This window comes from Seriola lalandi, unplaced genomic scaffold (genome assembly GCF_002814215.2).
Source record: "Seriola lalandi dorsalis isolate HSWRI2012SDOR001 ecotype SW California unplaced genomic scaffold, Sedor1 jcf7180002054980, whole genome shotgun sequence".
Taxonomy (NCBI): Eukaryota; Metazoa; Chordata; class Actinopteri; order Carangiformes; family Carangidae; genus Seriola; species Seriola lalandi.
The window spans coordinates 236385-252794 of NW_019525530.1; the positions used below are offsets into that span (position 1 = coordinate 236385).

The window sequence follows — 16410 nt, forward strand, 5'->3', positions numbered from 1 at the left end:
GGGGGGGGTTAAAATGTTTTAACTTTTGGATTTTGTTCTGTGAGAATTGTTTGCCTATCTACTTGCAGATTAATGTAAATTACTGAAGACATCCGTCGCTGACCTGAGGGTGAAGGATGAATTCTTCATACGCCTCCGCAAAATCACAATTGCCCAAGCAAAGCAAATTTCGTAAACTACAATGCTGTTCACGCCAGAAGTGCATTTCTCTCCGCTGGTCAACAAGCGATTATGCTCCTCTGCTCCGTCTTAAAGACGGGTAGAGCCGACCTTTATAAAAGGCTTTTTAGGTGTGTATGGGGTCGTTGCTTCTTTGAGACAATCACCAATATCATAGTCCATCAACGAACTCCAATCTTCCATGCCACCGCAGCCAGCTCTTCTGACCATGCCTGCACCGTCTGCCTGTCACCCAAAGAGACGCACTGCTGCGTCCCTCCTCTGTCAGTAGACACCCTGAGGCATCCACCAAAGCTGTTATTGAGGACAGTCATACCAACTATACCCCCCTGCTTGTTGTTGGGTCATTCATGGTCCATCATATCAGTCACACCTCCTCCTACCCAGATGCCCTTGTTAAGGACATCTGACATCTCTTCCCTCTAACTACTACATCAGCACCCTTCTCTCTTGACTCCTGTGGTGCAAGACACCAAGGACCTTAAGATGCAACAATCAGAGGATTTTGTCTTCCTCATGGACAGTACTTTGAACACAAGCAAACATGCATCATTTCATGATTTCATGAGCCCAGGCTATGTAAATTTTAGTCAACCAAGTAGCTGCACAACTGAATTAAGGGCAACTCCTGTACCAGAAGCATCCGCTACGTAGACAACTTCACCTTCTACAACAGAACGGATCTCTTTAAACATGACCTCCACTCAAGTCATGCAAGATCTCGTCTTTCATCCATGAACATTGAACTCCCACTACATTCCTGCAAAGCATTCACCTGATGAAGGTATGACATATAGAACACACCCTGCTCTCGACTCTCAGTCTCTCCCCCTGTGTGTGCCAGAGATATGGTGGAAAATGCATATTACTTCTTTAAATTTACATCATTGTGTAGGAGTAATGAGAGGCTTCATAGGGAAAGTCTTCTTGTCTCTCCTAGATTTATGGAAATGTCATCTATAAACTAGGGTTGTCAAAAAAAAATCAATACTCAGATACTAATCAATACTAAAATTAGCATCGGATTAGATACTCATTTGCAACTGCATCGATTCCAACAGTGGCATCTTCACCCCCTCCGGTTGACACACAACTTCAGACAGCAGCACTGCAGACAGGCAGGCACACAGCCCCTCCCCTCACTAGCAGCGCTAGTTGACGTTCACAACACTGAGCTGGCGTCGCCAGCATAAAATTAAATTATCATGCCAAGTGCTGCTGCTGAAGGACATTTGCAACCTGTTTTAGTTGAAATTAAAAAAAAACAAAAGTGCCGTTTGGAATTATTTAGCATTATTATTTTACCTGGCCGGCAGCACACGTTAATGTTAGCCATTAAACTATTAGTAAATAGGCAATAGCCACATTAGCTATCTGTTAAGTTTTCATTGAGCTAGAGGCTAGCAGCTATGGTTAATATTAACGTTAATGTGGAAGCTAGGCAGCAAATGTCACCAGTCCTGCCCGTCTGTAACGTTAATAGACAGTGTTTATTTAACAGGATGAAACAGTTATTTGTGTCTGAAAAGTGTTATATTTCTCTTAAAGGACCAGATTGAAGCTGAGAAAAGTTGACAAGCAGCTATACAATGGCAGCCTACCCTACCAACTCTATTTGATCAGCAAAGAAAATATGGTGCCAAGTCACCAGAAGCACGGAAAATAAACAGGGCTGTAGCTGAATACATTTGCATGTCATATATATATATTTGCACTACCTCGGACAACTTAAAAATGGTGTTGTCAATTTTTGTTATAGTTAGTATTGTTCTAATCTTAATTAAAAAAAGGGTTAGGGTCATTTGTTCTCCCTGTGCTATCGAAAATGGTATCCAGTATCCAGTATTTTTCCTGGGTATTTTATCGAGTTTGAAATTCTAGTATTGTGACAACCCAACTATAGACACGCATCTGCCTCCACTCTCAAACCCCTAGACTAAGTTCATCACTTCACCCTAACACAGTTATTCTATCCATCATTGCACCTAGTATGAAGAGGTTGGATGGGCATCTCCAACACTAAGATCATAAAGCCCTAAAGGGCAACATGTCATCATACACCACTTGCTTGGTCCATAGTCAGATGGTTAATACTCAAAGTTCTATGGAAATATGTTAGTTGTCTCTCCCCTTTCACTACGTAGCCCAGATGGCGACCACTGAGGGTGAGAAGTGTCCAGTGTTCCAGTGTTGAGTGAACCATCCAGGTACTTACAGCGCACTGCATGTTGCCATACTTGTCAATGTGAATGCACTTATGCATTCAAAAAATCCATCAATTAGCTATACTGCTTTTCCTTATAGGGTCACAGGGTGGCTGGAGCCAATCCTGGGTACTCCCTGGAAAGGTCGCCAGTCTATAAGCTACATCCACAAAAGCGTCTTTTTGCAGCAAAAACCATAAGAGCAAAATTGAAAAAATTCTAAATCAGCATGTTGCCAAATTCCACCCACTGCTCAGGCACAAAAAATGATACTCATTGACCTCAAGGTGGTGATGAAACAATCAATTTTACATTTTCACGATTATTTCTTAACAGCTTGACCTAGAGTCAAAATTCATCTGATGTATTGCTCTAAAAACGTCAAACTTTGCGATTATTGCCGCTGTATTTTACTCTGAAGTTGGTACTTTTGAGCACTCCTAAGTGATCAAACACAGGCCCTCATCACTGAAGCTGAGAACAGGGGTGTGAAGGATCAGCTGATATTCACTGACCCATTTGATCTGCGTCACAGTCTCAGTCTGAATGAAGTTATGTGAGTGAACACTACAGTGTTTCCCACAGTTTGGAGACTTACTTGTGGGGGTTGGACCAACTGGATGGGGGAGGGTTGTTCATATCCTGGTGAGAAACACTTCACTTTACAGTCAGCTGTGAAACAGCACTGCATTTATGAGTTGACCACTTCTCATATCTAAGTACCACACATTCAGTTGTGACACACAACATGCATCAAGGAAAAGTCAAGGGAGCCATAAAACACAAAGTAACTCTGCCAGTGTTACATGAGCAAGATTGCAGCCTCTGTTGTATATGGCAACTCTTTACAAAGTGAAACTGTAGTAAAAAAAAAAAAGATACTTTTGTTATAGGCCCCATTTTTCAACAATCTGACTTCAAAACAAGTTGTGTATACACAGAAACAGGTATACACACACCACCTGATCCTTCCAGCCTGTGTAACCTAGTAATGATTATGATAAGAACAGTTCACAGCCAGGCTGTACTCACTAATCACACATCAAAACGTTAAGACCGGCCACAGACTGAGCAGCTGAAGCCAAGCTGCTGGACCACACACAGCCTGCTGACCTGTAGAGTAACACTACAAGTTGCTTTCCCTTCCCAGTTTCCCAGTTGGTCGCACCTGCTAACAAACCAGTCAAAGAACTGGGCTGAGCTGTCTAAAACATCTTTGACAAAATGCTGTAAAATCAGCTGCTTCAGCCACTGGTCAGCAAATTAAAAAGATATGTAGTGTGTAGCTGACTATTTGAATTAGGTTGAAACATTCAAGACATTTGGGTATTCTGCATGGCTGCAGAATCCAAGACCATCAGGGACATTAGGAAGGTGGGCACCTGTGATATGGTGAGTGGATTACAAGCAGATTTCAGTTAAACGCTTGGAGAAACCAAATCCTGCGATGGGCAATGCTGGAGAGCAGTGACCACTTTGTTGTGACATCACAAAGTTCCAGAAGTCCTGACGGCTGGTTTTAAGGCTCAGTTTCTGAATACAGGCTGGGTGCATTTCTCTGTGGACTGAGGCTTTGATACTTTCACAGTATTAATATAGAACCCAGACCTGCTTTATAATCAAACAACACATGGACATCTACCTTTATACTATATGGGACCTAGCAAAATCATTCTGTCATAGTTTAGAATAGAGCCATTGTTAATGATATTAGGAGCCCCTGTACTTTACTACTTTGACAGGTAAAGTAGAACAAGGCCTATTAAAGGTGCTATACTTAAGTATTTTAACTTAAAACGTTCAAAAATGAACTAAAATTATTAAGTTCTGATGTTATGTCACAGATGTCTGTATTGTGTTGCACAGATACTGTAGCTACTGAAGTTAGCATGCTAACCAGCTAGCCCAGGTCCATACCACTTTATACCTCAAAAGGCGAGCATCAAGTATCAACCTCAGGGAGCCAACACTGAAAAACCAAAACCTGCAGTTCCTCTAATGGCCACTAGAGTCTGGCTCCAACAGTGAGTCAGTCCCCATAGACTCCCATGTTAAAATGTCCAACTTTACAGCAGAAATAAACATGTTTACAGCCTGGTACAAAAGCAGCTTTGGTCTCTAGAGCTAATTTCCTCCTTCATGACAACTGTTTATATAACTCACAAGTTTACATTTTATTAAGGCTTAAAGTTATACACAAAAGAGGGTGTGGCCTCTTTGAGTGACAGGTGGATGAGCGTATTCGCCAAAAACCAGCATGAACTGAAGTCTCATCTCCACATACTCTTTGTCTATTTTTGGATGAGCTGGGAGACAGACACTGCCAAGATGGCGACAGTGGAGCTGCTCACTCTCAGCTTCAAAACCGCTCTTCAGACACCTGTGGGTGACGTTGCGAAGGCTACATCCATCTTTATTTAAAGTCTATGGTTTGCACATGTGGGAGGATGAAGACATAGCGCTGCCCAGAGGGCGTGTTCTAACCTCTTATCAATCATGCCGAAGGTGCTGAACAGTAAACACAACAACATCACTGACAACAACCACTCCCAGCAAGAAACTACATTCGGTGGCAAAGTGCAGAGATACAAATAGAAGCAAACAAGGATCAACATTGGCATTGCTTTCCACCTCTGGAGACAGCTCTAGTTTGATGCTGAACTCTCAATGTTTTTTCTAGACTGGTAAATAAACAGCTGTTCATTCAGGTCCCAAACTACCATGCATGCACAGATTTAACCAGAACGTGAGCCGCTTCCATACAAGAATAACAATACCTCATGTGTGCCATAGTGAAATCATAAACATGGATGACATGGCTGTGCTAGCACACGCGTCCAGGATTATTTTTTGCTGAGATAAAGCTGCTCTCCCCAATGCGTATTTTTACCTGGCTGTGAGGTGCCAACACCTAGTGGTGACAACAGATGATATGCACGTTAAAAAAAATAATAATAATAATAATTTCTTATCTGACCATTCAGACAGCAACATGAATCAGATCCAGGACCACGTGTGAAAGTGCCCTAGACCTGAAATGAAAACAATCTGTTTTGGATTGTTCACAGTTCCATGAAATATATCAGATCTGATCACTTGGAGGCACAAAAATAATAGTAGAGTCAGGGACAGGTCAACGAACCACTGTCTGTACCCACACACACAGTCAACAGGAGAGGTCCAATTAGGCCGAGTAAGTGAAAGCACCCGTGTGGGTCTACAAAGGGTGTGCAGGACCTGGGGCCAGATTCACATAGACAGACTGCCTGTGGCTAAGATTTAACAAATAGTCAGACTTCCGATGGACTGAGTCTCAATTCATCTGTTGGACAAAGCAACTCTTGACAATCTTAAGATGGACTGAATTCTGGGTAAATTACCCCAGCAGAAAATGTTTGTCTACTGGAAGAATTCAACAGTGTATGATGAGTGAAACAATGAAAAGAAAATCTGATTTGAAAAAAACGGCCACAGTCTCTAAATACTCTTTATCTTCTCTTTGCTTTCTCCATAACAATGTTAGTAAAGCAAAAAGTCATGTTTTCCTGTTTTCTGTTGTTGGGTGCTACTGGTCAGCAGGTGTCATTGATTGTTACCATGGTAACATTAGTGTTAGACCTGATTTAGCCTAATGTTTTTGTCTTAAGATGAGTCAGTCTTTATTTTTGTGAAACAGTCTGACTAACATCAGACTAATCTATGTGCAAAACTAAGAGTGGACCAACACTACAGACCAGTCTGAAATGTCTTTGTGAAACTGGCCCCAGAAAACAGTTAATCTCTCTTTAAGTCTGACTGCGTCTTTGAATTCAGAATTAACTGCATCTGGTGAATACTATTAGACAATATGATCAGCATTCATTTAAACTAGCACCAACAGGTCGACCAGCCCAATGAGTGAGCAAAAAGCCTTAAATCATCCTTGTCAGTGAAGCAAGTCCCTGTTACACTGGAACATTTTGTGTGCTTGAGTAGTCTCCTCTGAGAGAGACCAGCCCAGCACGGTTTAACCCACTTTAAGGTGAGGGGACAGTCTAGTCTACAATACACCAGGGTCCAGTGTACTTTTCGGACACTTTTCACACAGTGGACCTGCCTGTTGCCTGTAGGTTTGTGATAAAAGCTGACAGGAAGTCATTAAGTTCATTCTCATTTCCCCACCAGCTCACATTCCTCAGTCCTGACACTCATCCAGACTCTCTTACCCGGACAGCTTCAGGAGCTGCTTCTGCTGGCTCTGCTCCGCTCCGCTCTGCCGGACGACCTGCTGCTGCTGCTGCTGCTGACTGAACACTGGCACCGAAGCCGCTTGGTTCCCCATCCTGCGGGTCCGGACCTGGCCGCCGAAGTTGGCGGTGAGCTCCACGTTGTACGTGTGCGGCTGCCCGACCGCGCCGCGGCGCGTCGAGATGGAGCTGACCCGCACCCCGCCGTCCGCACCGGCCGAACCCGACGACGGCCCCGGCTGGAGCACGTACAGCCTCCTGAAGCCGCCGTGGCCCTGCTGCTGCTCCGCTGACACACACACCGGGGAGAGAAACACACCGAACGAAAATAAAAGGCCCAATTTAATCCAAGCCATATCGACACCGAATACCAAGAAAAGTTTGGGAGGGGGTTCCAGCTTAAATTCGAATCCGTAAAAAAAAAACCCTTTCACTTCTTCAGAGTAACAAAAACTGGTGTATTCCTGAGCATATTCCTGTAGGTACCGACCTCCAGCCCGGTGTGGGAACACACCAAATCAGCGAGCGTTACCCAGAGAAAAAAAACAGGCTTCACTTTGAAAAGTTTCAAATGAAATAGGTCACGTCACGTAAAAATGCTCCCCAGCCCCGCTCTCTGTCTTCCTGTAGCCTGCAGAGTCTCCGAGCCGCTGCGGCTTCTCCGGGTCGTAATTGCCTCGGTCCGCAGTCAGAGGAGCCTGAGAACTCCAGGAAAGTTTCTCTGTTGGAGGTGAACGGTGTCAGCAGCACGAGCAGCCAGCCTCCAGACGTGACGTCAGGAGGGGGGAGCCTGCACAACAACCCCGAGAACGTTCACATAGAGCTTCTCGGGGCCCAAGGGTGAGAGGGGACCCATACCGAAGCCCCCACCCACGCACAGACTCACTGACTGACCCACCCCTACACCCACACATCCCACACACATTCTCCTGTCAGGTCTCTGTTACTTGACACTGACTTCCAGCTTAAATGAGCAAACTGTACAACACAAAAGCGGACTGGGTGTAGTGTGTCGGTTAAATCAGACCTCAGCAGGTGGTGGCGATCACTGCAGACTGGAGCCTGAGCATCAAGTGTCCGCCTGTTAGCACAACTTAATTATCCTCTTAATTCCAGACATTAAACTGTTCTGGTGTTCTCAACTTCACTACCTCATTATCCCAACATAATTAATGGTGTCCATAGTTTAAGTCCAATAGAATCTGTTATCTTTAGATATCAAACATTCCTTTCATTCCTCCACATGCGTTTTTGTTTTATTTATATATGTCAGCAATGTGTGCTCAATATTCTGTTCTCAGACTGTATTCAAACACCCACTCCTCTTGGTCCCATCATGCACTTGTAGACCAGCCAACTTTTTGAAAATATTTTGAGTACCATAATAATGTAAAGCTTAGTACACATGCTTCCACACGACTTTGTACACGGTTATCCCCACTCACCAATGTATCAAGTTATTCAACATATGAATCAACATATAAAGAAAACAATAAAATCATATACTCTGGAGAAGAACTGTAATTTAGGGACATATTTACATTTACAGTAAGCAGTTTGGGCACGTGTGAACAATGTGACATGAGAGCAGGAAGCTGAACCCTGGTTTTTGTCTTGCAGGAAACAGGTTTACAGACATTAACCTCAAGTTTTGGAGCTTTGACCATATTCTCTAAAATATGACTTACACTGGCATATTATATAATATATAGTAAAAGCAAAGGAAAAGTTTCAGTACAGCAGCTTAAAATCATTGTTTTAATGATTCATATATATAGGTGGAGGATAGGTGTGCTTATACAAACTGATAAAGATAAGATAATTTCAATTATTTAATAAAATTTGACATCATTTATTTTGTATAGGCTATTGTAACATACTGTATGTTTTCATTTCCAGGTAGAGAAACTTGTGATGTAAAACACAGTCAATCTCTCCTGCATTCATATACACTTCCTGGTATCTTCCCAGGTAAGGTTATTTCTGTGGCACAGTTCTATGAAAACTCACATCACAAAATTACAAAGAAAAACCCTTTACTTCCCTTTCCAACAACACCTTGAGGAAGACACTGTGGCGGTCGAAACTGGTTGGCGTTTTACTCCCTTTTTAAGGATTTTTTGTTTTATATTTTACCTTGATATGCCCCAACACAATAAAGGCATTTTAACTATATCCTTGGCTCTTGGTAGCTAGTTAGCTTATAAATGACGTAACATTAGGCTAACGATATCAACGTTAAATAGTTTGACAGGTTTGTCAGGTCTGCGTTGACTTAACTCAGTTCACAGTCAACTCTCAACATCCACTGCAGCCCGTTTACCTGTGCAGAGGAATTAAAGCCCCACCCTCACCTGAGGAGGAGGCCAGTCAGAGTGAGGACATATCTGTCTCTGTTGCTGTGCTGAAATGATTGACATTTATCAGTCATCCTCGCTTGATATTTGGAGGACTGAACCTAGCACAATGATTGGTCGAGCTCATCTTCTTCTCTTACTCAGCAGACTAGACACTGCTGCATCCTGCTGTTAGACTTGAGTACAAGTGCACAATTGAATTCACTAGACTCACCATTTGTTGTTCAGTTTACTGCATCAATCGTACCAGCATCATTTTATGTCAAAATGTGTACAGGTTGGCAGGATTGCACTAGGTGTTGCAGTGCTGACAGTTGTCATAGTATGGCACACGTGCGCATGCATGTGAACTGCACGTGCATGTGGTCTCCTCATCCACACCCCCGACATTGACTCCTCCCGTAAACCTGGCCACAGGCCGATAAGCCGCAAACCTATTGTCCTGTGTACATCAGGTATGTATATTTTCTGTTAATTGTTTGATTATAGTTTAATGAAATACTGTAGCTATTCTCTGCTGTTTTTTCTCTTTTTTGTGTTCTGCATAGGATGTGGTGTAGGAGGAAAAATAAAGGGATAGTGTGTTAGCTGATGTTTGTTTGTGTGAAGGTGTATTTTTGCAGGTGTATTTTTTTCTGTTTTTTATCGGTTTTATTGGTTTACGTCACTACCTCACCCCCTCCTAGTGTGTGTAAGACTGTATAAAATCAGCTGTTTTTTAGATTTAACCATTTTGCTTTTGACCGAGGCTGCCTTTTTTTAAAATTTTTTTTTAATTTTTTTGTATTAATGGGTGATTTAAAAAAAAAAAAAAAATTTTTCATAGGTCTGAGAGATGCGTGTTACGTGTTATTAGCACCAGTAAAGGAATTGGCTACTGTATCCCCTGGCAAGGCGGTGGACGAGACAGCTCAAGCTGTTGAAGCCTTCAAAGGGAGCTGGACAGGGCAACATGGACGCATGTGGAGTTGGAGACATTGTCTGCAGACCATTTCAATGAGTTTGAACAACAACTGGGTAATGTCCAATCATTTATTCAGAATGATGCCTGGTTGAATAATAGAGCCAGTACACCAGTGGACTACTTACAGCTTATCAGACACCCTATATGATCTGCTAGAGGTCAAAAACTCAGAAGAGTTGCCTGATTTAAGTGCTCTTTATGGCCTATGTTTAGGGCTAAGTAATATAGAGGGCACACAACTTCAGGGTCACCAGAGTGTAGCCGCTTAGCCACAGTGTGACAATATACAACCCCGATTCCAAAGAAGTTGGGACATTGTGTAAAATGTAAATAAAAACAGAATACAGTGATTTGCAAATCCTTTTTGACCTACATTCAATTGAATACACTACAAAGACAAGATATTTAAAGTTCAAACTGAAAAACTTTTTTTTTTTTTTTGCAAATATTCACTCATTTTGAATTTTATGCCTGCAACACGTTCCAAAAAAGCTTGGACAGAGGCATGTTTACCACTGTGTTACATCACCTTTCCTTTTAACAACACTCAATAAGCATTTGGGAACTGAGAACAATAATTGTTGAAGTTTTGTAGCTGGAATTCCCTCCCATTCTTGCTTGATGTACGACTTCAGTTGCTCAACAGTCCGGGGTCTCCGCTGCTGTATTTTGCGCTTCATAATGCGCCACACATTTTCAATGGGAAAGCCACGCTGTTGTAACACGTGCAGAATGTGGCTTGGCATTGTCTTGCTGAAATAAGCAGGGACGTCCCTGAAAAACACGTCGCTTGGATGGCAGCATATGTTGCTCCAAAACCTGTATGTACCTTTCAGCATTAATGATGCCTTCACAGATGTGCAAGTTACACCCCCATACCGTCACAGATGCTGGCTTTTGAACTTTGCGCTGATAACAATCTGGATGGTCCTTTTCATCTTTAGCCCGGAGAACACGACATCCATGGTTTCCAAAAACAATTCGAAATGTGGACTCGTCAGACCACAGCACACTTTTCCACTTTGCGTCAGTCCATCTCAGATGAGCTCGGGCCCAGAGAAGCCGGCGCCATTTCTGGGTGTTGTTGATATATGGCTTTCGCTTTGCATGGTAGAGTTTTAACTTGCACTTGTAGATGTAGCGTCGAACTGTGTTAACTGACTGAAATGGTTTTCCAAAGTGTTCCTGAGCCCACGTGGTAATATCCTTTACAGAATGATGTCGGTTTTTAATGCAGTGCTGCCTGAGGGATCGAAGGTCAGGGGATGCTCATTTTATACCCAATCATGACACTCACCTGTTTCCAATTAACTTGTTCACCTGTGGAATGTTCCAAACAGGTGATTTTTGAGCATTCCTCAACTTTCCCAACCTTTTGTTGCCTCTGTCCCAGCTTTTTTGGAACGTGTTGCAGGCATGAAATTCAAAATGAGTGAGTATTTGCAAAAGAAAATAAAGTTTTTCAGTTTGAACTTTAAATATCTTGTCTTTGCAGTGTATTAAATTGAATGTAGGTCAAAAAGGATTTGCAAATCACTGTATTCTGTTTTTATTTACATTTTACACAATGTCCCAACTTCTTTGGAATTGGGGTTGTAAACGGTCAATTCAGGAAATTGGAGAGCACTTAGATCGACCATATAGATAACCCTTTCAGACAATTGGAGAACTCTTTATTCAACACAATCCAGATTTAAACAGAAAAAACAGTTTGGAGTCACAAAATTATAATCATTCTTATGCGCAGGCTTTCAAATCAGATTCTGGTGTTCTCAGTTGTCATTGTTGATGCTACCCCAGCAGGACACATCACTGTGTTTGAAAAATTTTGTCAGAGGGGGCATGTTTTCAGCCTATAAATGACCTCTATGACACAAGAATAATAAATAGGTCTCCAATTGTCTGAAACGGTTAATTTTTTCCTCATTCTGATGTTTGATGTGGAAATTAACTGAAGCTCCTCACCTGGATCTGTAGGATTTTATACTCTGCATTGTTGCCACATGATCGGCTGATTGGATAGTTGCAGGTGTTCCTAATAAAGTGCTCAGTGTGTGTATATAACATATACTACATAACAATATTAATGTGAGAACAGCAACATCCAGACAAGACAAGTATAAAGGGGATAATACTTATTCACAACACTGCCAGGTACCATAATGTCATATAGAGCAGCCATTTACTCTGATTTGAAATAATAAATACTGAGACATTACCTTCATAATTTTATATTATTTGTTTTGCATTTCAGGAATTTAGAAATAATTTACAAAATCAATCATTACAGTTTCAGTGTCGGGGGTCCTGGTCGACTCCTCCTTTGTTCCTGAGTTGGTGGTTCTGGGCAATGTCTTATCTGCTCCTTGTGTACCATCGGCGGCCCAGCTGACTGCTGATTCTGGTTCCCAGTCAGTGGTCCGGCCGCCTACTGCCCCTTGTGTCCTGTCGGCGGTCGGCCACCTTCTGCTCCTATTCCCCAGTTGGCGGTTTTGCCGCCTCCTGGTCACCCTCAAGAGGGGCTCCGTCTGTGACACCGGCCTCCTGCTCGCCGGCCTCCTGCTTGCCGGCCTCTTGCTCGCCCTGCAGAGGGGCTCTGCTTGCAATGCTGTTGTTTAAAATCTAGTTTACAGACTTTTTGAGACCCCAGAACTTATCAGATAGTTTGCTTGATGTCTGAAACCCATGGATATGAGAGTGGGATACAGCCCCACCACTCCACCCTGTTTCCAGTTTGTCTCAGTTGCCACTTGCAGTGTTGCAAGGAAAGAATGCATTTTACCCATAGATTGCCTTTATAAAAGAGACGTCAGTAACACCACAACTCCAAACAATGTAAATTATTACTCTTTATTTTATGATTTTTTAATCCCTGTAAACACCTTGTGCACTGAACAGCACGAACCCAGAAGCTGTCCGAAGCAACTCAAAATCATCCATCTATCCATTCCATTATCTATACCACTTATCCGCGAGGGCGGGGCACACCATGGACAGGTCACCAGAACCAGGTTTGAACAGACCCAGAACCTTTTTGCTGTGAGCTAACCACTGTATTACTGTGCCGCCAACTCAAAATCAAAGGCTTTTAAACCAGGTTTGCTTTCTAACTTGCTGAACTAAGATGTTGAACATGGTAAACATCAACATGTTACTTTCATTCTGAGCATGTTAGCATGCTGATATTAGCACTTAGCCCAGAATACTACTATGCACAAGTACAAGCTGTATTAAGATAAGATGCTTACTAGGTCAGACTTATTAAATCCATCCATCCATCCATCCATTATCTTCCACTTATCTGGGGTTGGGTCGCAGTGGCAACAGTCTAGCAGGAAGTCCCAGACATCCCTTTTGTCTGTCAATGCTTTTCAGTTCCTCCTGGGGGATCCTGAGGCGTTCCCAGGCCAGATGGGATATATAATCCCTCCAGTGAATTCTGGGTCTACCCTGGGTCTTCTCCCAGTGTGACATGCCCAGAAAACCTCCAAAAGGAGGCGCCCAGGAGGCATCCTTATCAGATACCTGAACCACGACAACTGGCTCCTTTTGATGGGAAGGAGCAGCAACTCTACTCCAAGCTCCCTCTGGATGTCCAAGTTCCTCACCCTATCTCTAAGGTTGAGCCCAGCCACCCTATGGAGGAAACCCATTTCAGCCACTTGCATCCGTGATCTTATTCTTCCAGTCACTACCCAGAGCTCATGACCATAGGTAAGGGTTGGAACAAAGATCGACTGGTAAATCAAGAGCTTGGCCTTCTGGCTCAGCTCCATCTTCACCACAACGGTCTGGTACAACGCCCGCATTACTGCTGATGCCGCCCTGACCCGCTTGTCAATCTCCCGCCCCATCTTACCCTCACTTGTGAGTAAGACCTAGAGATACTTGAATTCCTTCACTTGGGGCAATAACTCACCCCTAACCTGGAGGGAGCAGTCCACTATTTTCCAGCTGAGAACCATGGCCTCAGACTTTGAGAGGCTGACTCTCATCCCTGCCACCTTGCACTCGGCTGCAAACCATCCCAACGAATGCTGGAGGTCATGCTCTGATGAAGGCAACAGAACCATATCATCTCCAAAAAGCAAAGATGCAATTCTGAGGTTCCCAAAGTAGACACACTCCTCACCTCAGCTGGGCCTTGAGATCCTGTCCATGAACATCACAAACAGGATCTGGGACAAGGGAAAACCTTGGCGGAGTCCAACATTACCTAAAAATGTGTTTTCTTTGTGCCAAGAATGCAGACACAGCTCTCACATTGGTTATACAAGGACCGAATGGCCTTTAGCAATGGGCCCGGTACCCCATACTTCTGCAGTACCCCCCACCTCCATATTGCTCTTCCTGAATCAGAGGTTCGACAATCGGTTGGAGCTTCCTTTCCAGCACCCTGGAGTAAACTTTCCCAGGGAGGCTGAGCAGTGTGATACCCCAATAATTAGAGCACACTCTCCAGTCCCGTTTTTAAAAAAAGGAACCACCACCCTAGTTTCCCACTCCACAGGTACTGTGGTACCTGACCCAGCCAAGATGGCCCTCCAACATCCAGAGCCCTCAGCATCTTGTTGCGTATCTCATCCACACCTGGCACCTTGCCGATGAGGAGCTTCTTGACTACCTCAGAGTCTTCAGACTCTGCCTCCTCCATGGAGGACGTGTTAGCTGGGTTCAAGAGTTCCTCAAAGTATTCTTTCCACTGCCCAACGACATCTCCAGTCCAGGTCAGTAGTTCTCCTCCCTGACTGAGCACAGCCTGGGTCAAGCCCTGCTTCCCCTTCCTGAGTCGCCAAATGGTTTGTCAGAACTTCCTTGAGGCCAACCTAAAGTCCTCCTCCATAGCCTCACCAAACTCCTCCCACACCTGAATTTTTGCTTCCATGACTGCCGAAGCGGTCGCCCTTTTGGCCACCCGGTACCCGTCTGCTGCTTCTGGAGACTCCCAGGCCAGCCTGGCCCGGAAGGCATCCTTCTTCAGCTTGACAGCTTCCATTACCAGCGGGTCCTTAGGTTGCTGCCTTGACAGGCACTGAGGACCTTGAGGCCACAGCCTCTAACCACCACTTCTGCAATGGAGGCTTTGAACATGGCCCACTTGGACTCCATGTCCCCAACCTCCCCCAGGATGGACGAGAGGTGTGCGTTGAAGATCTCACGGACAGGGGCCTCCACCAGACGTTCCCAGCGCACCCTCACAATACACTTGGGATTACAAGGTCTGTCTGGCAGCCTTCCCCACCATTTCATCCAACTCACCACCAGGTGGTGATCAGTTGACAGCTCTGGCCCAGTGTCCAGAACATACAGCCGCAGGTCTAATGATATGACCACAAAGTCGATCATCAACCTTTGGCCTAAAGTGCTCTGGTGCCATGTACACCTATGAACTACCCTATGTTCGAACATGGTTTTCATTATGGCCAAATTATGACTAGCATAGAGGTCCAATAACAAAGCACCACTCAGGTTCAGATCAGGGAGGCCATTCCTCCCAATCACGCCCCTCCAGGTTTCTCTGTTGTTGCCCACATGGGTGTTGAAGTCCCCCAGCACAACAATAGAGTCACCAGGCGGAACCCTTTCCAGGAAAACCGCCCAGTGACTCAAAGAAGGTCTGGTACTCTAAGCACAAACAACAGTCAGAGCCTTACCCTCTTCGATCCTCAGCTGCATAGAGGCGACCCTCACGTTCCCTGGGGAGAACTCCAACACAACTTGGTTCTCCACCGGGGGCTTGTAAGTGTCCCTGCACCAACCCAGGCAGCTGTCACCCTGGGCAACTCCGGAAAAGGAGAGAGTCCAGCCCCTCTCCAGGAGTTTGGTTCCAGAGCCCCTGCTATACATGGAGGTGAGCCCAATTATATCTAGTTGGAACCGCTCGACCTCCCACAACAGCTCAGGCTCATTCCCTGCCAGAAAGGTGACATTCTATATCCCTAGGACCAGCCACGACACCAGGAGTTAGCATGTGGGACATCAGAACACACAAACCCCTCCACCACTTATTAGATCACGTTTATAAAACAAAAAATCCATAAAATAAACTTAATTTACTAAAGTCACTGCTTCTGTCCCAATACTGTTAAACTAAGATAATCCAGTCTAGTGCTAAACTCACATTCAATACTTTATTACCATGTTGATGAAATTGGTTGGATTTCTTTGTGCAGTTTAGATGAAACAAGTAGCTACATTGCAACAATAACACACTAACACACACACACACACACACACACACACAGCAGAACACAATACACTAAAACACAAGCACAGACTTCAACCCTGTAATACAGACTATGACACAAAGATTATATAATGATTAAGGTGTGAAAAAGACTGCAAAAATCAACTTAAAGTCACTTTGTGTGTCTTTTTAAAATGTCCTCTTTGGCTCCCAGTGGTAGTATGAAAAAAAAGACACTGTAGCATACAAAAACACAATGATGCTCTTTCTGGTCAACACAGCAAACTATAGC

General features: G+C 43.9%; 1 protein-coding gene across 4 annotated transcripts in view; it reads right to left on the reverse strand.

Annotated features, from left to right (window-relative positions):
* The window catches only part of ltbp1 (latent transforming growth factor beta binding protein 1), a 129691-nt gene extending 122343 nt beyond the window's left edge, over positions 1–7348 (reverse strand). For all 4 annotated transcript variants that reach the window (XM_023396654.2, XM_023396653.2, XM_023396652.2 and 1 more), the window contains exon 1: positions 6590–7348. In XM_023396654.2, coding sequence (XP_023252422.1) covers positions 6590–6966 — 377 coding nt within the window. In that variant the 5' untranslated portion in view covers positions 6967–7348. The remainder of the gene's footprint in view (positions 1–6589) is intronic.
* Positions 7349–16410: the final 9062 nt, after the last annotated feature.